Source organism: Callorhinchus milii, unplaced genomic scaffold (genome assembly GCF_018977255.1).
Source record: "Callorhinchus milii isolate IMCB2004 unplaced genomic scaffold, IMCB_Cmil_1.0 Scaffold4, whole genome shotgun sequence".
Lineage (NCBI taxonomy): Eukaryota > Metazoa > Chordata > Chondrichthyes > Chimaeriformes > Callorhinchidae > Callorhinchus > Callorhinchus milii.
In genome coordinates this window covers 3,866,628-3,890,073 of record NW_024704745.1, presented here as the reverse complement: position 1 = coordinate 3,890,073, position 23,446 = coordinate 3,866,628, and the positions used below count along the sequence as shown (strand labels likewise).

The 23,446-nt window shown below is 49.4% G+C and overlaps 1 protein-coding gene across 1 annotated transcript; it reads left to right on the top strand.

Moving 5' to 3' along the window:
• Positions 1 to 346: 346 nt before the first annotated feature.
• Positions 347 to 22,738, top strand: umodl1 (uromodulin-like 1). The gene is made up of 18 exons (XM_042333997.1): positions 347 to 545; positions 3,184 to 3,284; positions 4,212 to 4,398; positions 5,712 to 5,852; positions 7,759 to 7,875; positions 8,876 to 9,133; positions 10,722 to 10,850; positions 11,888 to 12,145; positions 14,337 to 14,459; positions 15,067 to 15,324; positions 16,108 to 16,236; positions 16,551 to 16,808; positions 17,555 to 17,677; positions 18,435 to 18,692; positions 19,485 to 19,831; positions 20,618 to 20,757; positions 21,826 to 22,056; positions 22,534 to 22,738. The coding sequence occupies exons 1-18, from the start codon at positions 347 to 349 to the stop codon at positions 22,736 to 22,738; spliced, it is 3,462 nt and encodes a 1,153-aa protein (XP_042189931.1).
• The last annotated feature ends 708 nt before the right edge of the window (positions 22,739 to 23,446 follow it).

Sequence of the window (23,446 nt, the reverse complement as noted above, 5' to 3'; positions counted from 1 at the left end):
TCCCACCCCCTCCCCTCAAAAAAAAATTGGACACTCAACCCACCACTGTTTGTGAGACCCTGCTATGTGCAATTGGTTTCAATTGACTGCCGCATTTCGCCCACAAAATACACAGTCAAACCACATTAAAGACAACACAGCCATATTCCGCGAAGTGCTTTGAGACGTGATCAGATGCTATATGAAATGCAAGGATTATTATTATTGCGTATTATTTCTTCCCCTCTCCTCCTCCCCTATTCTTTCCTGTCTCTCTCCCAACCTTCCTCCTTCCCTCATCTCCCTCCCTCCTTCGGTCTCAGACAATGGACTCTCTCGATACTCCTTCAACTTATGCCAGCGCTCCATGAAGGTGAACGTCACCAGGACGGTGACCTATCAGAAGTCCTTCACCACCTACAACTCCTGTGGGGGTTGGTGCCCATGGAAGGTCTGCCCGAAGCTGGTCTACAGGACCCTGCAGCGAACGACTGACGTCGAAGTCATGGAGAGCCGAGTGGACTGTTGCCAAGGCTATGAGCAGCTTGGACATCACTGTGTGCTGCGTGAGTACAGGATGTGGTCGTGGGACACTTGCTGCGCGCAATCGGCTGCCGGGTTTCGCCCACAGGCTATACAGTCAATCTGTTTTACAGTATATTCCGTGAAGGGCTTGAAACACCTCGAAGACGTGATGAGGTGTTGTATCAAATGCAGGGCTTGTTATTATGATTATAAAACTGCAACGTAGATGGAGGAAGGGTGTGGGGTGGTGTGTGTGTGTTGAGGGTGGGGGTGTGGGAGTGGGAGGGGAGCGTGGTGGGGGGCATTTGTGTGTCAGCCTAGATCAGTCGGTGGCACTCTTGCTTCGGAGTCAAAAGGTTGTGAGTTCAAGGTCCACGTAGGGGCTTTGAACTCGCACAACCTTGGCTGATGCTCCAATGCAATGCCCAAGGTGTGGGTGTGTGCCTGTGTCTGTGGGGTGGGGTTGGGGGTGGTGGTGGGGGAGTGGGGGGCGAGGGCGGGTGGGGAGGGGGAGCCCTGCATTGTCGGAGGTGCAGGCGATTGGATGAGCCGTTAAACCCAGGTTCAGTCTGACTGTTTGGGTGGACATTAAAGATCCTGCGGCGTTACTTGAGACGAGTAGGGAGCTTGAGACATCCTCCTGATGTGAAAGGCGCTGTACCGAATGCAAGCTTTGTTAACATTTATTCGTTCGGCCCCTGCTGTCTGGCTGGCTCTCAGTGAGAGCTACCCATTTAACTCCACTGCCTAAAGACCTTTTTTTTCTGGCGGTTCAGCCGGGTGGACTGACGCCCACCATCGCTACTCTGCCTCCTCCCTTTCCTCCTTCAAGGCCGGTCTCAAGACCTTTCTCTTTGACCATGCCTTCAGCTCCCCTCTCAAATCTCTACCCCCTCCTCGCTCCCTCCCTCCCTTCCCTCCCCTCACCCTGACCATTTCCCCCTTGCTCGGGTCCTGACCCAACTGTACAGCGCCTTGGGACGTCCTCCCGACGTGAAAGGCGCTCAATAAATGGAATCTTGTTGTTGTTGTTAAGAGCGTCTGGGCCAAACTACCAAGATCCAGCTTCACACAGAAATTTCCCCTGTTTGGAACAGAAGGCGCTATCTCTCCCCAGTGGGACAAACCCCGCTCACCTAACTCTGGAGAGTATTAGTCACAGATTGACAAGAGCTAAGGCTTGGGGAGCCCAGAGTGTGCGTTGATTGGGGTGACTGCTAGAGTCTAATCAGCTAAAACCGCATTGCGTGTCATTGAGAGCAGAGACAAGTTTCCCACTGATTCCAGCTAGGACCACCCTACTCGCCAAAGGGCTTACAGGGGATAACAGGAGCGGAGTGAGAAGCTGCTCCCAGTGACTGCTCTTCCAGGTCCTGCCAATGAGCCGGGCTGGGCTGTGCTGTCATCAGCAGTGCCCTGGAATACTGGAATACTGCGGACCTACCTGGCTTAGGGACCGGACTACCAAGACTGCCACAGAAGGTGGCCTTGATTTCGACATTCCATTGCCAGGCATGTTATCTTCGTACCAGCCCAGTCGCAAAGAGATTCCACTTACCGACCCACACCCAGCTGAACCCTCCCCTGGGAGATTAGTCACTAGTTGATCATTAGATATTTGACATCCCTCCCCCCCACCCTGCGGGTGCACACACACACACACACACACAGATTTGCAGTGACAAATCAACTTTGCCGCTACAGATGACATGGTTACAGCTTCATGTCTAAAATGACCAAAAGCACGGTCAATGAGGATGGTCTTGAGATGGACCTTGAAGGAGTTCAGGGAAGGGGTGAACCTGAAGGGACACTCCTGGTGGAGTTCCAGGAAGCAGGGGCAGAACGTATAAAGGCCCGACTGACGATGATGGGGTGGGCAGGATGAGAGATGTGAAGTCCGCCGAGCGGAGAGAGCAGGAGAGTTGGCCTAACTGTAATTTTAAGATTATCCTTGTTCTGGATTCCCCCACCAGAGGAAACAGAGAGGCTGAAGGCCCGACAGCCGATGGTGGGGGCGGCTGGGCAGAGAGGACGCAAGTTGTTGCTGTTAACGTTTACTATTTGTACAGACACGGCACTTGACAGCAATTCCCTGTGAAGTGCTTTGAGACCTTTTTGATGTTACAGACGGGTTGTATCAAATAAGCAAAATATTATTGTCACTATCATTAATTTCCTTCAGCCTCAGACAAGGTTACTGTTTTCGCTTCACATCCGGGGAAGTGTCCAACCGAAGACAGTGGTGGGTCCAACCACACGTGCTGGTGGGACACTGACTGCCCAGACCTGCACAAGTGCTGCAACTTCAGAGGAGAATCAGTGTGCACCTCGCCCATTCCAGCAGGTAACACTGGGCTATTTTATTTTAGCAGTAGAGTTCACACCCAGAGATGTCATCTACAAGCTTTGTAGTCGAGTCCTGTAGAGTACGGGTTAGAGCACTCGCCTCGCAAGCGAGAGGACCCGAGTACAATTCCTTCTTCGGTCCCTTGATTGTGGCATCTTTCTTTAAAACGATTCAAAAAAAAAAAAAATTGCGCCCCCAAAAATTAGTTGTCACGTTTAATTACAATTGCTTGTAAATCACTTTGGGACGTTCGAACGTTACGGTCGCTGAGTCAAAAGCAACGGTTTTTTTATTTTTTATTGTTGCATGTCTCGACTTGACTCTTACAGTGGCAGAAGGTTACTTCCACCTGCTGATTGAAATCAAGCAAGACGTTAGAGAGAAGGCAGAGCTGGACCTCATGAACCACCTAAGATTTCTGCACTCAGTGGTGAGTAAACGGTTCATTTCATGTTATTTCAGTGCGTACTTGTTCAATTGTGTCACTGGGAGCAGGGTTGTCTTCCCACTCGGCTCCTGTTAATCCCTGCAAACCAAAATCCTCATGGCTCCTAGCTACAGGAAAGCTCGCCAAAGCAATGTTTCCAATGGCAAGCTATGTGGGTTCTCGCTCTGCAGGTGTGGAGACTAACCAGCGAGAACCCACATAGCTTGATATTCTCAGGAATTAGGTAAGCAAGGTGCGTCCCTCCAGGGAGAGAGTGCGCATTCCATTCCAGACACAGGGACATTTCCATGTGTAGGTGACATACATATATGGAACTCTCAGTCCGGTTCGGAGATCCTTATAAACATTGTGATGGGTTTCCGTGTGTGTCAGACACCCACTGACTTTCAAAAAAAAAAAGGTTTGAATTGTGAGGACTGCTGTGTGCCATGGTCTTGCACCTCCCAACCTCTGCGACCTATTAAAACTTTACCAACCTGTCCGCTCACTCCCTAACCGCTCCACCATCGGCGGTGAGGCTTTCAGCCTTTCTGCCCCTACCCTCTGGAACTCCATGGTGGAGCCCGTCCGACTCGCCCCCTCCCTTGCCTCCTTCGAGGCCCGTCTCAAGACCGTCCTCTTTGAGCGGGCCTTTGGTCATCTTCCCACCTCCACCCTCCCTTGCTCTCCACACCTCTTGATTCCAACCTTCAGCTCAGGTGCAGATCCTTCACTGTCCTTCACTGTCCAGAAAATGGGGAGCGTGGGAGATGGAAGATGGAACGGTCGAAGGAGGCAGTCCAGAGGTCAGGGGCATAAGAACTGAAGGTTTAGCCCTTGACGTGCTAAGCTGCTGAATGATCCCTCATGTGTGATTGCATCTATTGGTTTGCTACTTGGCCAGCTGTATGACACCTGCCCTTTCCTCAGGTGACCGGTGCCTTGTATCCCCTGAACGCCTCCGTGTACCACATTGAGACACAATGGGACAGCACGCACAAGACACGCTCCAGGCTCCTGCTGGGCACCCGACCTCCCGTTTCGCTGACCAACGTGACCAAGAACCTCCAGAAGCTTCTGATAACTGTGGCCGAAGTTTGCCAGTTGGAGGCCGAAGGTACACAATGACCCGGGTGGTGGGGGAGGTATGTTTGTGATGCATTAAAGCCTGATGCTGTGTTAAGATGCAGTGGTGACAACGCCACTCAGCTCCTGTTAACCCTGCAAACCACAGCCCTAACGGGTACAGCGGTCCCAGCTGGACCAGCAGCGGGACAGCTTGACAGACAGTGCTCTCGATGACAACCTATGTGGTTTTAGCTGGTTAGACTTCAGCAGATATCCCAACGCACACGCTGGGGTCCCCAAGCCTTGGCTCTTGCCAACCTGTGCCTAATACTCTCCAGAATTAGGTAAGCAGGATGTGTCCCTCCAGGGAGAGAGTGCGCATTCAATTCTAATAATCTAACTCTGGGATTTCCATGTGTAGGTGGGATGCCTGGAACTCTCAGTTTGCTATTAAGGCAGGCACCTCCATCATCTCAAAAATGAAGCCCACCACCTGCTCCCTCGACTCCATTCCCCACCCCTCTCTTTACGTCCTATCTCCACCTCCTGGCCCCTCTTTTAACGGACATCATCAACCTCTCCTTATCCACTGACACTGTTCCCACCCCTATAAAATAGCTGTCATCACCCAAATCCTCAAAACACCTTCCCTGGATCCATCACTACTCGCCAGCTATCGCCCCACTTCCAAACTCCCGTTCCTTTCCGAGGCCCTGGAACGAGTTGTCGCGTCCCAGCTTCACTCTTTTCTTTCCTGCCATTCCCTCTATGAACCCCTCCAATCGAGGGGTGGGGAGTGTGGGGGGGCATTGGGGGGTGGAGGTGGAATGAAGACGATGATAATGATTGATTCCATTAAGTAGACGTTCATCATGTCGTTCCACGAGCCACTATGCCCTAATCTCTGGACCTCCTGGTGATGTCCACCGCTCCTCGCTGCACCGTCCATCTATTTTTAAATCCCGCTCTTCTCCCGCGCCTACGGTCGCCTCTCACTCCCCCTTCTCTCTTGCTCGCCATCCAACCTCCACTGTACAGAGCTCCGAGACGCTATCCTGTGAAACGCACCGTATAACTGCAGGTTTTTGTCGTCGTTGTCACCACCGTCATTTTGATTCCCCCCTCCCCACCACCGTCCCCCGGCCCATGGGAACCCTATTCCGACACTTTGTCATTAAGGAACCCATTAAGAAATATCACAAATGAGACTCTCTGTTACATAACTAACACCGCCTTACATCCCCACCCACCCACTCATATACACACACACACACGCGCGGGGGCACACACCCACAAACACACCTTTTGGTGCCAGGGGAGAACCTGTTTGCTGATTCTTGATCCGCCTGATCTGATCCGCAGACGTCAACGAATGTGACGAAGTGGCCCTGAACTCGTGCTCGGGGGGAGCGAGGTGTGTGAACACAGACGGTTCTCACAACTGCACGTGCCAGGAGGGTTTCACAGTCAGGCAGCCTTCCAGCAGAGGCAGGGAATGCACAGGTCAGTATTCACAGAGATAACAGATCCGCAGTCACTTACAGCACAGGAGAAGGCTTGGTCGGTTGGCGGATCGCTTTCTGGGGGTAAAAATCCCTCCCCCCCAAAAAATGGTCATTCAACCCAGGACTGTTTGAGGGACACTGCTCTGCGGAATTGGCTGCAGAGTTTCACCCACAAAACACACAGTCAATTCACTTTACAGTATATTCAGTGGCGTGATTAGGGGCTATAATCCCAGCCTCGCCCGGCTCCACTGGCTCCCCATCCCCCAGGGGAGAGAGTTCAAAATCCTCATCCTCGCATTCAAGGCCCTCCACGGCCTTGCCCCTTCCTACCTCCGTGATCTGGTAACCCCTTATCAACCTGTCCGCTCCATATTGGCAGCAGGCTCCTGCCTACACCACCTCACCATCGGCGATCGGGCCTTCAGCCTGTCCGCCCCCAGCCTTTGGAACTCCATCCTAGTTTCCTTTTGCCTCTCTCCCTCCCTTGCTTCCTTCAAAGAATGTCTCAAGACCCTCCATTTAGATCGTGACTTCGGCCACCCTCCTATCTCCCCTGCCCTCCGGATCCCTTAACCCAATCTCCCCCACCCTACTCAGGTCCAAATCCCCGACTGTCCAGCGCCTTGGGACATCCTCCCGACGTGAAAGGTGCGATGCAAATGTAATTTTGTATTGTATATCAAATGCAAGGATTATTTAGGGTTAGGGTTTAAGGTGTTGCCCTAATACACTGCTTTAGTACATGATCCTTATTTTAGATCCTTTCACTAGAGAAACATAGAAGTGTATTTGGGCAACGTGCCAATGCAATGTAGGCCATTCAGCCCCACGAGCCTGTTTCGCCATTCTATTAGATCTGTACCTCAACTCCAATTACCCGCCCTTCCCCCATATACCCTGATACCCTGACCTGACAAATATCTATCCATCTCAGTGCTGAAAGTTTTAATGGATCCAGAGAGCGTTCCAGATTTCCACTACCCTTTATGTGAAAAAGTACTTATTGATTTCACCCCTAGAGAGTGCGTAGCTTTCTGTGTGTGTGTGTGTGTGTGTGTGTGTGTACGTGTACAATGGGGGAACGAGACATGATTTGAAGGACTTTCCACAATTTCCACAACTTTCCACCACCTTAAAGCTGGAATGCAAAAAGCCCCGCATCAAAACTTTGAACTCTCCAGTACAGTCCTGGTGGGAGCACTGCATTGACAGAGATGCCGACCCTTGGATCAGACTTCAAAACTAAAGTTCCCTGTATTGCCTGTTCAGGTAGAGATTAAAGATCCTGTGGCGCAATCTGTAAAGAGGAGTTTCTCCCGGTGTCCTTGTCAACAACACCTCCTCAGCCCAACCCCCAAGCCTTGACTCTTGCCATCCTGCGCCTAATACTTTCCGGAATTAGGTAAATAGGATGCGTTCCTCCAGGGAGAGAGTGCGCAATCCATTCCAACAATCTATCTCGGGGATTTCCATGTGTCGGTGGGATGCATGGAAATCTCAGTTTGGTTTGGATATTCTTGAGTACGGTAATTGATTTCGGCATGTGTCAGACACCCGGCTGACCCCCACCCACCCGCCCCCCAAAAGAATACCACCAGATGAAATTGGCCATTTGTGGGACTTTGCCGTTTGCAAATTGGCTGCCGCGTTTGCATGGAAAACACGCATTCGCTACACTTTGCAGTAAATCCTGTGAAGCATTTTGAGACGCCCTCTGTGCGTGGAAAGCGCTGTATCAAATGGAAGGACTATTATTATTATTAATATTATTATGGTTTTAAAAAAAGGTGCTGCATGGTAAGAGTAGCTGGAATTTGGGTCTCTGAGACTCTACCGTTTGTATTTAATCCGTCTCAGGCAAAGGGGTTTGGCCAGATCATCCTTGTCTTTCTCTTTCGCAGATGTAAGCACAACAGTCCCGCCTTCTAAGACAACACGATCTAGCAAGGATGGGATTACCTCAGCCCTCATTGAATTGAAAAGGTCTCCAGCTTTTGCTCCACCTGAACAAGGCTGCAGTACGTGACCTGTCTGTCTACCTCTCCTCAACTCTGTTTCTGTGCAACTGTCACAGAATCTGATTTATGTATTGGGTTTGTTTTCAGGGTCTTGTATTGTTGTATTTGTAGCCAAACTGAGTTTTTGGGTATTTGCAAACACTGGGTATTTATTTACTTAGTATTTATTTACTGCGTATTTACAAACACAAATACTCTGTTGCACATGAAATCCTGTAAAACACTCTGGGACATCCTCCCAATGTGAAAGCCTGTAACAAATGCAAGGATTATTATTATTAAGATAATAATTATTATTATTAAAATAATAATAATCCTTGCATTTGATTTAGCGCCTTCTCACATTGTTAGGGCATTTCAACGCCCTTCACAGAATATACAGTAAAGTGAATTGACTGTGTATTTTGTGGGTGAAACGCAGCAGCCAATTGAGCACAGCAGCGACCACAAACAGTCGTGGATTGAGTTGCTTCTTTCCGGTGGTAATCCCTTAAAAAAATTATTATTATTATTTATATTCTGGATTATCAGGGATTATTACCCCCAGGAAGCAATCCGCCAATCGACTAACAACCAGGTTCCTACTTACTGCTAGGTAAACAGAGGCGTGTGGAGTGAAGAAACTTGCTTAAGGTTTCACCCCGCTCGGGAATCAAACCTGGGTCCTCTCGCTTGTGGAACGATTGTGCTAACCAATACGTCCTTAGGTCCCAGTTGGGGGGTGGGTAGGAGGTATTTTCGAGCCACCCTGAAACTCCCCAGAAATGCTCAGATGTTGTGACTGCAGTTCAAGGTGGAAATTGTGGTTATAGCACCTGAAGTGATGACCGTCACTGGTGATAAATATCGCATGGCACGCCATATGTCTGTTTTGCTCAATATTGTCACGTAGTAAAGGGAACTCCCTCTGACGCTGTATTCTTCACGCTCCTGACTGAGCTGCCCTGCCCTGCCCTGCGCTGAGCGCCCATTTCATTAACTCACTCGTCTTTCCCCGCAGCTCCATCCCCGGTTGTAAACCTGACAGCGTCCGCTGTCACCAGCAGAGGGTTTCTAGTCACTTGGACGACAGACACCAAGGAAGAGCGAACTTTTACCGTGCGGGTGTCAGCGAGCGGCAGGGCGGTGAGCCAGACACAAACCCCCGAGCTGGAGTGGGCGGTGTCAGGATTGGAGCCGGGCACGGAGTACACGGTCAGCGTCACCTCCGGAGCGTGCGAGCAGGAGAGCGCGGCCAGAGAACTCAGCGTAACAACAGGTAACAGGGCAGGGTCGAGAAACACTTCCGCCGATGTGGATGCAAAACTTCTGGACGATATGATTACGGTCTTTAAGTTTCTAAAGGGATTATAGATAACGTAGACCATGACAAGCTCTTCTGTCCTGCCCAGAACACTACAACCAGAAGACACGGCCTGTGATTGAAAGCGGGAGGGGATAATTCAAAACAAATCTGCGGAAACACTGCCTCAGTGAGGGAGTAGTAATCGTGTGGAACAGTCTCCCTCGGGAGACGGAGGAAGCAGAAAGTGTCAATTCTTTCAAGAGCAAATTAGATTGATTAATTTCTCGGGATACAGTATATTGTTTGGGACATGACATGCCAGGATGGTGGACAGCGAACTCGATGGACCTCAGTCTTGCTTCGTCTAGCAAATTCGTACATTCTTATACATTGTTTACTGATGAAGAAAGCCCTTTGGCTCATTGAGAAACCATAGGTATCAATGACACAGTAGGAAGCTATCTAAACCCATTATTTTGTGCCTGGGTTATGTTCCTCCAAGAAGCCTGGCTTCTTGGATTAATCCCAATTCTATCACCGTCCCCTTAGATCTCCTTCCTCTGTTGTCCAATTCTCCGTGAAATGTCCCCCATTTGGCTGCTCTCACAGCAAATCAGTGGTTAGCGCTCTTGCCTCTGAGGCAGAAGGTTGTGGGTTCAAACCCCACAGCTGGACTTGAACTCACATAGTCTAAGATGACATTTCAGTAAAATGGTGGGTGGTGGGGTGGAGGTTGGTGGAGTGGGGGAGGGTGGTTTGCATTGTTAATGGCACTACTCAAAAAAAAAAAGATAGTTTCTCTCCCAGTGTCCTGGCCAACAACCCTCCAGATAAAATTGGTCATTCGTTTGTGAAACATTGCTGTGTGCAATCGGGTTTCTGCATTCACCTTCATAATCTTAAATCCTCTATCACCTTACTCTCCAATGTTCTCTGTGCCAATGGGAAGAGTTTTAATGCTCTTCAGCCTCTCCTCACAGCTATATCCTTTCATCTCCGATATCAGCTTTAATCCTAGCCCTTCCTGGATCCAGCGCTTTGGGATGTCCTCCCGATGTAGAAAGCGCTAGATAAATTTGTTATTGTTGAATAATTTTGCAGTATTGAGCTGTTTATTCAACTAGTGCAGACAGTGACAAGCCATGTGGGTTTAGCTGGTTAGCCTCCAGCAGTTACCCCCACGCACACTCTGGGGTCCTTAAGTCTTACATCTTTCCAACATGCGCCTAATACTTTCCGGAATTAGGTAAGCAGGATGCATCCGTCCAGGGAAAATGTTCGCATATCATTCCAACAATCTATCGCTGGAGTTTCCATGTGCAGGTGGGACGGATGGAATTCTCAGTTTGTTTTGGATACTGTTAAGCACAGTGAAAGGCGCTATACAAATGTACTTTTGTTATTGCTGTGGTTGATGGGTTTCCGCATGTGTCCGACTGTCCAAAAAAATAGTTCCAGAGTCCTGGCCTCAATCTTGTTTGAAGTGCAATAAGTATATTTAGTCTCTCCCACTTGTTGAATCGTATAACCGCATCTAAAGCCTCCTGTATATTTATTGCAGAATCTGCAGCCAATGCTGTTCCCTCCAGCCAGAGAACGTCCAAGAATGGCCTTGTCTCTACTATGACCGTCTACTTAAACACGTCCAGATTTCCACCCGGCTTCCCATACTTATACGTGCCTCCATGCTGTATGTAATAGTCTATTTAATCTTATTTAATCAGAGTCCCATAGCGTAGAGCTTCGCCCGTTCGCCTTGCAAGGGTTCGAATCCCGGGCGGGACGAAACCTTTAAATACATAGTCACTACACTTTACAGGAAATCCTGTGATCAATTGTAAGGGCGAGTATTTTNAAATTCTAATTATTGTGTCACAATTTGAAAGAACGTGAAAAATGAGAAAAAATGTGGCCACAAGCCTCAAATGTGGCCTCAAAGTGCCAGGTCTCAAAATTCTCCCACCTGGAGGGCTGCCCACTAGTTCCACGCCTTACACTGAGATAAGCAAGGTGTCATCAAACTCAATACCACGGAGTCATTTTCCTCCTGTCTTACCTCAACCTGACAGATCCTGTGGTGAGTGAGGTGCAAACGTGAACCACTGGTAATGAACAGCAGCCCTTCACGGGTCCTGTCGTTTTGAGATGGTCTCTGAAAGCGGACCATTCCAGATGAATATTTGAGCCCAGCTCTACAAAATAGAGGGAAGCTCTTGAGTCTGTCATTCGTCAGCTGTTCCCTCGATTGGAACAACAGCACAGCTGGAAGTTCAGCATGATGTATATATTGGGAATAAGATTGGAGTCCCAAAAGCACTTGCCATGCAAGTGAGAGGACCTGGGTTTGATTCCTGGACGGGGCCAAACCTTAGGCAAGTTTCCTTACTCCAATTGTGTGTTTATCTAGCAGCAAGTAGGAAACCGCTTGTTATATTCCCGAGGATTGATTTCCGGAGGTTATGTTACCCCCCCTCCCACCCCTCCCAATTTTTTAAAACAAATTAGATCATTCACTCCATGGCTGTTTGTGGGACACTGCTGTGGGCTAATGGCTTCCGCGCTTCACCCACAAAATATACAGTCAATTCTCTTTACGGTATATTCCGTGAAGCACTTTGAGATGTCTGAGCTGCTCATCCTAGTTGTCCTGCCCTGTCCTGCCTGTCCTGCCCTGCCCTGTCCTGCCCTGAGCGTCCAATTCATTAACTCGCTGGTCTTTCCCCGCAGCTCCGTCCCCGGTTGTAAACCTGACAGCATCCGCTGTCACCAGCAGAGGGTTTCTAATCACTTGGACGACAGACACCAGGGAAGAGCAAACCTTTACCGTGCGGGTGTCAGCGAGCGGCAGGGAGGTGATCCAGACACAAACCCCCGAGCTGGAGTGGGCGGCGTCAGGACTGGAGCCGGGCACGGAGTACACGGTCAGCGTCACCTCTGGAGCGTGCGAGCAGGAGAGCGCGGCCAGAGAGCTCAGCGTGACAACAGGTAACAAGGGAAAAAAGAAATGTTTTGGTCAGACGTCTGACACATGCACAAACCCATCACCGTGCTTAAGAGTCTCCAAACCAAACTGGGAATTCCATGCATCCCACCTACACATGGAAAACCCAGAGATAGATTGTTGGAATGGGATGCACACTCTCTCTCTCTCTTCCCAGAGGGATGCATCCTGCCTACCTGATTCCAGAAAGTATTAGGCGCAGGTTGACAAGAACCAAGGCTTGGGGACAGACCCCAGAGTGTGCGTTGGGGGTAACTGCTGGAGTCAAACCAGCTAAAACCGCATAATTGCCATCGATGGCACTGTCTGGCAAGCTTTCCCACTAGGACCACCTTACCTGTCAGCGCTTTGGCTTGCTGGGTTCACAGGAGCAGGTAACCGAACAGAACAACTAATTAGATATGTTGGGGAACCTAAGATGCTTTGTCAGCAGCTCTACATTGTCAGAGGTGCCATCCTTCAGCTGATATCTTAAACTGTAGTCCCATCTTCCTGTTGAGGCTGACACCAAAGATCCCTTTGGCAACATAGGAGAATGCAGCATAGCTTTTGCGGGACCTCACTGCTGTATGCAAATTGTCTGCTATGTTTACCTACAAATCGCCACAAATCGTGAAAGTAATTGCCGCTAAGCATTTTGAGAGATTTGGATGTCAAAGGCACTATCTCAAATTCGGCACATGATTTGGTGAGTTGCCACAGAGAGTATACATGGCAGCCTCTGTGTGAAAATAATCATAATAATCCTTGCATTTGATGTAGCGCCTTATCATGTCTTCGCGACGTCTCAAAGATCTTCACAGAATATAATGTAAAGTAAATTGACCGTGCATTGTGTGGGCAAAACGTGACAGCCAATTGTGCATAGCACTGTCCCACAGTCGTGGATTGAGTGACCAATTTGTTTTTGAGGGATTATCACCCCTGGAAAACGATCCACCAATCGACTAACAAACGGTGTCCCACTTACTAGTAGGTGAACAGAGATTTGGGAAGATAAGGAAACTTGCCTAAGGTTTCGCTCTGCCTGGGAATCGAACCTGGGTCCTCTCGCTCGCAAGGCGAGTGCTCTAACCACTACACTACGGGATTCCCGAGTGACGGTGTAGCTCGGGGGCCTCCAACTGGTCGATCGCCGCGAGGAGACATCTCACATGTGCTCAATAAAAACAAGAAGGACCGATGCAGGATTTACTGCGGTTTAAACAGAAACGTTTATATTTTTATTTCCAGATACATGAAATACTTTGTGAATCTGGTTTCGTTCTCAATGGGGCTAAATATTTATACAATTCTATTGCTCCTTCCTCTGGTCTTTTTGACCACTTTCGACAGCGCCACCGAGCGGTGATCGACCGGTAGGCGACGCCTGGTTGTAGCTGATGTTGGGAGTTCTCAGTGGGAGCAATGAGGGAAGAGATCCAGTGCCAATCCAAAGCAATGTGATGAACACTGGGCGAAGCTTCCCGCTCAGCACCTTACGAGCCAAAGCCCAAATGGGTGGTAAAGGGGTCTAGAATGACTCTCTGCCCCCATTGACTGCTCTGCCCTTCCAAGTCTTGCCGATGAGCCAGGCTGGGCTGTGCTGTCATCAGCAGTGCCCTGGGATACTACAAATCCTCCTGGCTCAGGAACCGGACTAGAGAACGTCACAGAGGGCTGTCTCCATTCCTACATTCCATTGCCAAGTATGTCACCTTGCAGTCAGTTCAGATGGTCATGTTATGGCACCTCCAACAATGCAGTGTTTCCTTCAACGCTACATTGGAATAATAATCCTTGTATTGGATATAGCGCCTTATCACATCGTTGAGACGTCTCAAAGCACTTCACAGAATATGCTGTATACTTTGTGGGCGAAATGCAGCAGCCAATTGCGCACAGCAGTCATGGATTGAGCGACCAAATTTTTCTTATGGGATTATTATACCCAAAAAAGCAATCTGCCAATCAACTAACAACCGGGTTCCTACTTACTGTGGGTAAACAGAAGCGTGTGGAGTAAGGAAACTTGCCTAAGGTTTCGCCTTGCCCGGGAATCGAACCCGGGTCCTCTCGCTTGCGAGGCGAGTGTTCCAACCAACACGCCACAAAACTCCACTCTCTTGTGATTGTGTGAACATTTGTTGGTTTGTAAATGACCAGTAAAACTCTCTGATTTTATTTTCTTGACAGAAACCTTCGTGAGTCACCTCACATCCATCTCCAGCTCCAGATTGTCGAGCACTGGCTTTGTTTCCACCATGACTATCTACCTGAATAGCTCCAGGTTCCCAGCTGGCTTTGACTCCGCATGCTGTAAGTTCCAGTGATTGTGTTTACACGGACATTCTTGCTGCTCATCCAGACGTCTGTCTCAGCCTGGCTTCATCGGTAGCGCTCTCCTTGCTGGGTCAGAAGGTTGCGGCATCAAGTCTCAAGTGGGGTCTTGAACCCAAGGTGTGGGCTGACGCTCCAGCACAGTGTTTAACAATCCTTGATAATCCTTGCATTTGATACAGCGCCTTATCACATCTTCGAGACGTCTCAAAGCGCTTCACAGAATATATTGTCAAGTATTGACTGTATGTTTTGCGGGCGAAACGCGGCAGCCAATTGTGCACAGTAGTGTCTCCCTCAGACAGCCGTGGATTGAGTGACCAACTTATTATTATCCTTTTTAATTGAATCTTTTTTAAAGGATTATTACCTCCGGAAAACCGATTGACTAACAACCGGGTTCCTACTTACTGCTACTTAAACAGAGGCGTGAAGAGTAAGGGAACTTACTCAAGGTTTCGCCCCGCCCGGGGAATCAAACCCAGGTCCTCTCGCTTGCGAGTCAAGTGCTCTAACCACTGAGCTGCAGGACTCCACATCTGTATAAACACAAGCCTTCCTTTTTACAACTCCTTGTCTTCCGCAGCTCCGTCCCTGGTTGTAAACCTGACAGCGTCCGCTGTCACCAGCAGAGGGTTTCTAGTCACTTGGACGACAGACACCAGGGAAGAGCAAACCTTTACCGTGCGGGTGTCAGCGAGCGGCAGGGCGGTGAGCCAGACACAAACCCCCGAGCTGGAGTGGGCGGCGTCAGGACTGGAGCCGGGCACGGAGTACACGGTCAGCGTCACCTCCGGAGCGTGCGAGCAGGAGAGCGCGGCTACAGAAGTGATCGTAACAACGGGTAAGAAAGAGTACAGCGTTGAGGAAGATTGAGCGATTGACGTTCGATGTTCAGCGACAACAAGTTACATTTACGCAGCTCCTTTCGCGTGGGGAGGACGTCCCAAGGCGCTGGATTTGGATCCAGGCTGGGGAGGGGGGGGGGATCAGGGATTTGGACCCGGGCTGGGGATTGGGATTCAGGAGGTTTGCAGGGAAAGGGAAACCGAAGGCCCGGTCGAAAAGGAAATTAAGAAATGAATCGAATGTAATATAAACTAAGAGATTAAGATTAATTAAGAGATTAAAATGAATTATGCAAATTAAGAGGTAAAGAAAACGTTCGTAAAACAATTGTATGGATGCAGACTACGTGGAACTCCTAGAGTCTACGCTCGTATTCCAATGGCGGTGTGTGCTGCATTGTCGGAGGTGCCGTCCTTCGGTTGAGACGTTAAACCGAGGTTCCCGTCTGACCGTTCGAGTGGACGTTAAAGATCGCGCGGCGCTACTCGAAATGAGAAGGGAGTTTCTCTCTCTCCCGGTGTCCTGGCCAACAATCTCCCAAATAAAATTTAGTTATTCACTTCGCGGCTATTTGAGGGGACATTGCTGTTCGCAGATTGGCTGTTGTGTCCGTTGGCCCAGTAAATACGAGGTCACTCAACCTCACAGTGAAAGCTTTGAGATGTCCTCCCAGCTTGAAAGGTGCTGTGTTAGACTCAATAATAATCCTAATAATTCTAATAAATAATAAGCATGAGTTCGGGGGTAAATTAACCCATTTTGTTTTTGTTTTGGGCAGAAATCACAATGGAGGCTGTAACTGGTGCGTCGGGCCCGAGAAGGTCAAGTCTAGTCTCCACTCTGACCATCTACCCCAACACTTCCAGGTTCCCCATCGGCTTCCCATACACCGAAGAGCCTCCCTGCTGTACGTGCTTTATCATATATATATATTTATTAATAATCCTTGCATTTGATATAGCACCTCATCACGTCTTTGAGACGTCTCAAAGCACTTCACAAAATATTCTGTAAAGTGCATTGGCCGTGATAGTGGATTCATTTCAGAAACAGCTCGATGCTGTATTGGGAGGGTCGGAGGGCAGGTATTCTGGAAGGATGAGTTTAGATGGGCCAAAGGGTCTTCTTCATCTGCCCTTCTCATGTGATTGGGATGACCGTGGCATCATGCTGTGTTGCCCTGAGCGCCCATTTCATTAACCTGCTGGTCTTTCCCCGCAGCTCCGTCCCTGGTTGTAAACCTGACAGCGTCCGCTGTCACCAGCAGAGGGTTTCTAGTCACTTGGACGACAGACACCAGGGAAGAGCAAACCTTTACCGTGCGGGTGTCAGCGAGCGGCAGGGAGGTGATCCAGACACAAACCCCCGAGCTGGAGTGGGCGGCGTCAGGACTGGAGCCGGGCACGGAGTACACGGTCAGCGTCACCTCCGGAGCGTGCGAGCAGGAGAGCGCAGCCAGAGAGGTCAGCGTGACAACAGGTAACAGGGCAGGGCTCGGGATATTTACGTTGTGATAGGATCGACACAGACAAATAAGTTAAGATCTATATTGAAAATAATAATAATAATGATAATAATAACCCTTACATTTGATAGAGCGCCTTTTCACCTCTTCGAGGCGTCTCAAAGTGCTTCACAGAATGTACGGTATATTTTGTGGGAGAAACGCGGCAGCCATTTGCGCACAGCGGTGTCCCACAAACAGTCGTGGATTGAATCACCAAATTTTTTATATTCATATACATATATATATATGTTTTTTAAGGGATTATTACCCCCAGAAAGCGATCCCCCAATTGACTAACAACCGGGTTCCTACTTACTGCTTGGTAAACAAAGGCGTGTGGGGTAAGGAATCTTTCCATCCAGGAATCGAACCCAGGTCCTCTTGCTTGCGAGGCGAGTGCTCTAACCATTATGCTACAGCACTCCTAGTTAACAAATGTGTGATAGAATCTCACAATAACCCATCCACCTCATGATTGACGCAGCAGCTACTATTGACTGATGTGAGAGCGGGTGTCCTCTGGATTCGTAGAGTTTGTGGAGTCCTGTAGCGTGTTGGTTGGAGCACTCGAGTATATCCCATGAAACACTTTGAGATGTTTCAATGACGTGATAAGGCGATATATCAAATGCAACTATTATTATTATTATTATTATTATTCCTTGCTAGCCAGTCCTGTAAACAGCCACCTAATGTTGTCAAATGTATACTTGGACAGAACCCACTCCAGGTAGCAGCACAGCCAGAGCATCCAACGCTGAACCTGTCTCTACAATGACCGTCTACCTGAACAAATTTGGATTCCAAGCCACCTTTCCATATACAGAGGTGCCTCCGTGCTGTAAGTAATGATGTGCATTGTATCTTGTTACAAGCGCTATATCAAATGCAAGGATTATTATTATTATTATTATTGCTGTTATCCCCCCCATTCGTGAGGACTGGCATTTAGTTTCATTGCGTCCACCTAACATTTGTGTGTCAGCCAGTTGGTAGCGCTTTCGCCTCCGAATCAAATGTTTGAGGATTCAAACGAGCGCTTGTTTCACGTGGAGTCCTGTAGCTCAGTGGTTAGAGCGCTCGCCTCACAAGTGAACCTGGGTTCGATTCCAGGCAGGACGCAACCTTGGACAAGTTTCCTTACTCCACATTCCTCTGTTTACCTAGCGGTAAGGAGGAAGCCAACTGTTAGTTGATTGGCGGATCGCGTTTCCTGGGGTAATAATCCCTTCCAAATAAAAAATTATAATAATTTGGTCACTCAATCCACGGCTGCTTGTGAGACACAGCTGTGCGTAATTGGCTGCCGCATTTCGCCCACAAAATATACAGTCAGTTTGCTTTACATTACATTCTGTGAAGCTGAAGCGCTTTGAGACGTCGCAAAGACGTGCTAAGGCGCGATATCAAGTGCAAGGATTATTATATTATATATTATAATATCAACCCATTTTTCTGTCACATACTATTGTCGGGGGGTAGAGGGTGCTAGACTCTGCTCTTCACACTAGAAATTGAGCTGCCCATCCTAGCTGTCCTGCCCTGTCCTGCCCTGCGCTGAGCGCCCATTTCATTAATTCGCTGGTCTTTCCCCGCAGCTCCATCCCCGGTTGTAAACCTGACAGCGTCCGCTGTCACCAGCAGAGGGTTTCTAGTCACTTGGACGACAGACACCAGGGAAGAGCGAACTTTTACCGTGCGGGTGTCAGCGAGCAGCAGGGCGGTGAGCCAGACACAAACCCCCGAGCTGGAGTGGGCGGTGTCAGGATTGGAGCCGGGCACGGAGTACACGGTCAGCGTCACCTCCGGAGCGTGCGAGCAGGAGAGCGCGGCCAGAGAGCTCAGCGTGACAACAGGTAACAGGGCAGGGCCAAGAAACATTTCCGCCGATGTGGCACACAGAAAGGAGCCGCAGACAAGCAAGATTACGTCAACTCCCTGCTGGCTGGACTATCCGCCTCTTCCCTTCACAAGCCGCGCACCATTCAGAGCTCCTCAGCTCGTGTCCCTTCCTGCACGAGGGAGAGGAATTTCGCCGAGTTTCCTTGGAGCTGAACTTACTCCGACATGACATATCGGGCAGCGGAGTGTCAGAGTCGAGGCAGCCCTCTGTGGCGGTCTCGATAGTCTTGTTCATGAGCCGGCTGGGTCCGCAGTATTTCCGGGGCACTGCGCATGACAGCACAGCCCCGGCCTGGCTCATTGGCAGGACCTGGGGAGGGCAGACCAGTCACTGGAGGCCAGGAGTCATCCCACTCAGCTCCTGTTAACCCTGCAAGCCAAAGTCCTAATGGGTCGGGTGGTCCTAGCTGGACAGCATTGGGAACCTTGCCTGTGCTCTCAATGGCAAGCTAAGCAGTTTTAGCTGGTTAGACTCCAGCAGTTACCCCAGCGCACACTCTGGGGTCCCCCCCAAGCCTTGCCAACCTGTGCCTAATACTTTCCGGAATTAGGTAAGCAGGATGTGTCCCTCCAGGGAGAGGGAGAGTGCAATCCATTCCAACTATCTGAAATTCCAATGTGCAGGTGGGATGCAAGGGATTCTCAGTGTGGTTTGGATACTCTTAACCTCTGGGTCTGACATGTGTCAGACAAAAATAATGGTCAGAACTAAAGAATGGTGTAGAACTAACAAGCTATTTCCGCAGAACCTTCTGCTCCTCCCTCACTGCCGGGCACGAAGACCTCGGCGTCCGAGCCAGCTGCTGCGAAACTGGTCGTGGGATCGGTGACGGTGACCTGCAAAGCCCACGAGATTTCGGTCTCGGTGCCGAGATGGTGGCTGGAGGAGATGGACATCCCCGAATCCTCTCTGTATCTGGGGGAGCCGCCGTGCAACCACAGCGTCGCTAACCTGACCCACGTGGCCCTCAGAGTGGAATGGACCGATTGTGCCACTCGGTTATCAGACGTAAGCAGCTTTGTTTCAAACAGAATTTTGACCCTACTTTCTATCGGGGGCTTTATCCCTGTGTCGAGGCCAGCTATCCTCCAGGTAAAGAGCTCGCTTCATGACCTATTGCGGGACATTGTGGGACTTTCTCCCAAGTAGGAATGTCATGTATGTGACACCCACCCCTACTGTTCTCCCATCACAGCATCAAGATGTTTCTGAAATGAGTCCCAGCGTCCAGGCTTCACCCACCCTTCCCAGCAACAACTTTATCTCGTGCCTTCCATATTGGAAGGATGTCCCAAGGTGCTGGACAGTTACTGGTTTGCACCCGACCTGGGGATTGGGATCAAGAGGATTGGAGGGTCGGGAAAGTAGAGGTGGGAGTGTGGCTGAAAGCACTGTCAAAGAGGAGGGTACTCAGATGCGCCTTGAAGGAGGCAAGGGTGGGGGCAAGGTGGAAGGATTCGGGATGGAGTTCCAGAGGATCGGGGCAGAAAGGCTGAAGGCCGGTCTGCCAATGGTGGGCGGGCAGGGCGGTGGGAGGGGGGAGGGGGCATGGAGCAGGGCTTTGCCCGCCAATCAGAGGGTGCGGACGGGTTGGTAAAATAAATAATAATCCTTGCATTTGGTGTAGCGCCATATCCCATCTTCGAGACGTCTCAACGCGCTTCACAGAGTACAGTGGAAAGTGAAATGAAATCAGAAGTCGCTGGGAACACTCACCAAGTCAGGCAGCATCTATGGAGAGAACACAGTGAGCTAACATTTCAGGTCAATGAACCTTTCGCCAGCAAGTGAATTGACTGTGTATTTTCTGGGCGAAAGGTATTGTTCAGCATGTATTATTCCGGGTTTACTCACGTCGCTGACGTGTGTTAATTGCAGAATGGCACCCACACAGTGGTAAGAACCACACTGCATAACGCTCCTTCCTCGGACGCCTCATCTGCTGGCGGTGACCTCCAGGTGCCTGTGATGTGCATGTTTGACAACAACCTCTTGTCTGCTAACGACAACCAGAAGAGGTAAAGCACAATGCCGCGCTGGGAGGAGGGCGGAGATGACCGTAAGCACGGTCGACAGTCGTGATCTAAAAGAGGGGGCAGAGGGATTGAGGGAGAGAGTTCCAAAACATGGTACCAGGCATGGTTCAATAGACAGCTTGATACTATGAAGGGCAGGGGGCGAGTTGGGTAGGAGGGAAGAGGGGAGGTCAAATGGGCTTAAATGTCCAGTGGAATTATCAACCGAGTTGCATTGTTATGGGTTGGCCTGGTCTGCTCACGCTGCCCCATCTCAGTAGGTTTTATGCAGACATGAGGAACTCTGATGCACATGAACGGGGCGAAGTTTGCAACATTTCGTAATGCATTCCTTGTGCCTAACGGGGTATGAAATGCTGTACATCTTACCCCACTACAGACATTGCGAGGTTACGTGGGGAAAGCTAAATTTGCGCACTTTGGGTTTCTGTGTCATCGAAACATTCCCCTCTTTTTATGCCGCTATATTCACGCCGCCATCATACCACATAGAAACTACAGCACCTAATGACCTCCTCCATCCTCATAATAATGAGACTAATAATCCTTGCATTTGACATAGTGCCCTATCACGTCGTTGAGACGTCACCAAGCACTTCACAGGAAATACTGTAAAGTGAATCGACCGTGTACTTTGTGGGCAAAACACAGCAGTCACACAGCAGTTGTGGATTGGGTGAACAATTTTTGGGGTATTATTACCTCCAGAAAGCGTTCCGCTAATCGACCAACAACCGGGTTGCTACTAACTGTTAGCTAAACAGAGTTGTGTGGAATAAGGAAACTTGTCTAGGATTTCATACACCCCGGGAATCGAACCCGGGTCCTCTCCCTTGCGAGGCGAGGGCGCTGGAGTTACATAGGATGTTGCAGCACTGAAACGAGCCACTCGGCCATACCAGTCTTTGCCGGTGTTTATACACTGCACAAGCCGCGTCCCTCCTATTCCGCTCTCCCGAACGACCTCCATCCCCACTGCTCCCTCATGCCTTTCAAGGTTTAGATTTCAGGCAGCGAAGCACTTTAACGGCTGGAACCTTTTGTTCAAAGGATGAACGTAATGGATGTGCACGGTTGGGGGAATTACGTGACCCACGTTCAGATCTTCAGTGGGAACCGACCGCTGGCGAATGATTCCATCCTGACATCGAACAAGGAGTTGGTCGTTCATCTGTCCACCGAGGCTTCGGACAGCAGGGCCAGGCTGGTCTTGGCAGAGTGCTGGACATCCCCGGCCAATGATTCAGTCAATGAGGTCACACATGCTCTGATTCGAAACAGGTAAGACGCACGGCTTCGGGAGAACAATATAATCATCATAATAATCCTTGCATTTGATGTAGCTCCTTATCACTTGTTGTTATAACTTCCTGCTAGGTAAACAGAGGTGTGTGCGTGGAGCAAGGAAATTTGGCTAAGGTTTCGCCCCGCGAAACCCGGGTCCAAACCCGGGTCCTCTTGCTTGCGAGGCGAGTCCTCTAACCAATACCCTACAGGACTCCAAATTTAAAAATAATTTTATTAATAATTATGCTTGTATTTGATATGACACCTTTGATATGAAACGCATCAGCGTTTCAAAGCGGTAGGATAGGAAAGGGATAGAAAGCCCAAAGTGACCAACGAGCAATCAAACACAGAAGGTCGACTGGAGCAAAGGATGGTAAATTTTTCCAGTTTTGCGGATGTCCTGTTTCCCACAATATTTGCCAATGTTTTCCCCTGTAACTTGTCCCTTTTCCCCTTTTCTCCTCTCAGGTGCCCAGTTCCAGAGACACAGGCGATGGTACTTGAAAACGGAAACTCCACCTCAGCGAGATTCAGTCTGAAAATGTTTTCGGTCGTTCAGATGCCTTTCTGCTACTTACACTGCAAGGCTCAGATCTGCTTAGAAACCAACAATGCCACATGCAAACCAGTATGTATGACGATGAGAGTTTTTTCTTGTCAGAAGGGTTTCTGATGTGGGTAAGTGTATCCGGACAAGACTGAGCATTCCAAATTCCCTCCCTGAGGGATGCACCCTGTTTACCTAACTCCAGAGATTATCAGGCATAGGTATGCGCAAGCCCAGACTCTGAAAGTCTACAAGATCATGTTTGTCCACATATTTCTGGTCGGTCAGACAGGCACTTGAATTTAGCTCTGTTATTGTGCGATTGAGAATACACATGTGACCACAGCCCATTGAATCATTCTATCAGTCTTTACTTATCGTGTTCAACATCACCACCTAATCTTCGAGACGTATCAAAGTGCTTCACAGAATATACTATAAAATGATTGTTTTGTTTTGTGGGCAAAACGCAGCAGCCAATTGCGCACAGCAGTGTGCCACAAACAGGTGTGGATTGAATGACCAAACTATTACCTCTTATTTTGGAGGGATTATTACCCCAGGAAAAGCGATCTGCCAATCGCCTAATGACCGGGTTCCTGCTAGGTAAGCTGAGGCGTGTGGAGTAAGGAAACTTACTCAACGTTTTGCCCTGCCGGGAATCGAACCCAGGTCCTCTCGCTTGTGAGGCGAGTCCTCTGACCACTAAGCTACAGGACCCCACCAGTTTTGATCAACTGGTCAATTATTATCATTAATAAAAGCTGTTGTATTTAACACCATTCTGTGTCTGAACAGGTGTGCAGCGGTCTGCGATCCTTGGAGAATGCAGTG

Excerpts from the sequence above, each read along its gene's own strand:
- umodl1 (XM_042333997.1), top strand. The coding sequence starts at position 347 with ATGAAGGTGAACGTCACCAGGACGGTGACCTATCAGAAGTCCTTCACC. Across the intron at positions 3,285-4,211 it reads TAAGATTTCTGCACTCAGTG|GTGACCGGTGCCTTGTATCC; the intron begins GTGAGTAAACGG and ends CCCTTTCCTCAG. Across the intron at positions 14,460-15,066 it reads TGGCTTTGACTCCGCATGCT|CTCCGTCCCTGGTTGTAAAC; the intron begins GTAAGTTCCAGT and ends TGTCTTCCGCAG.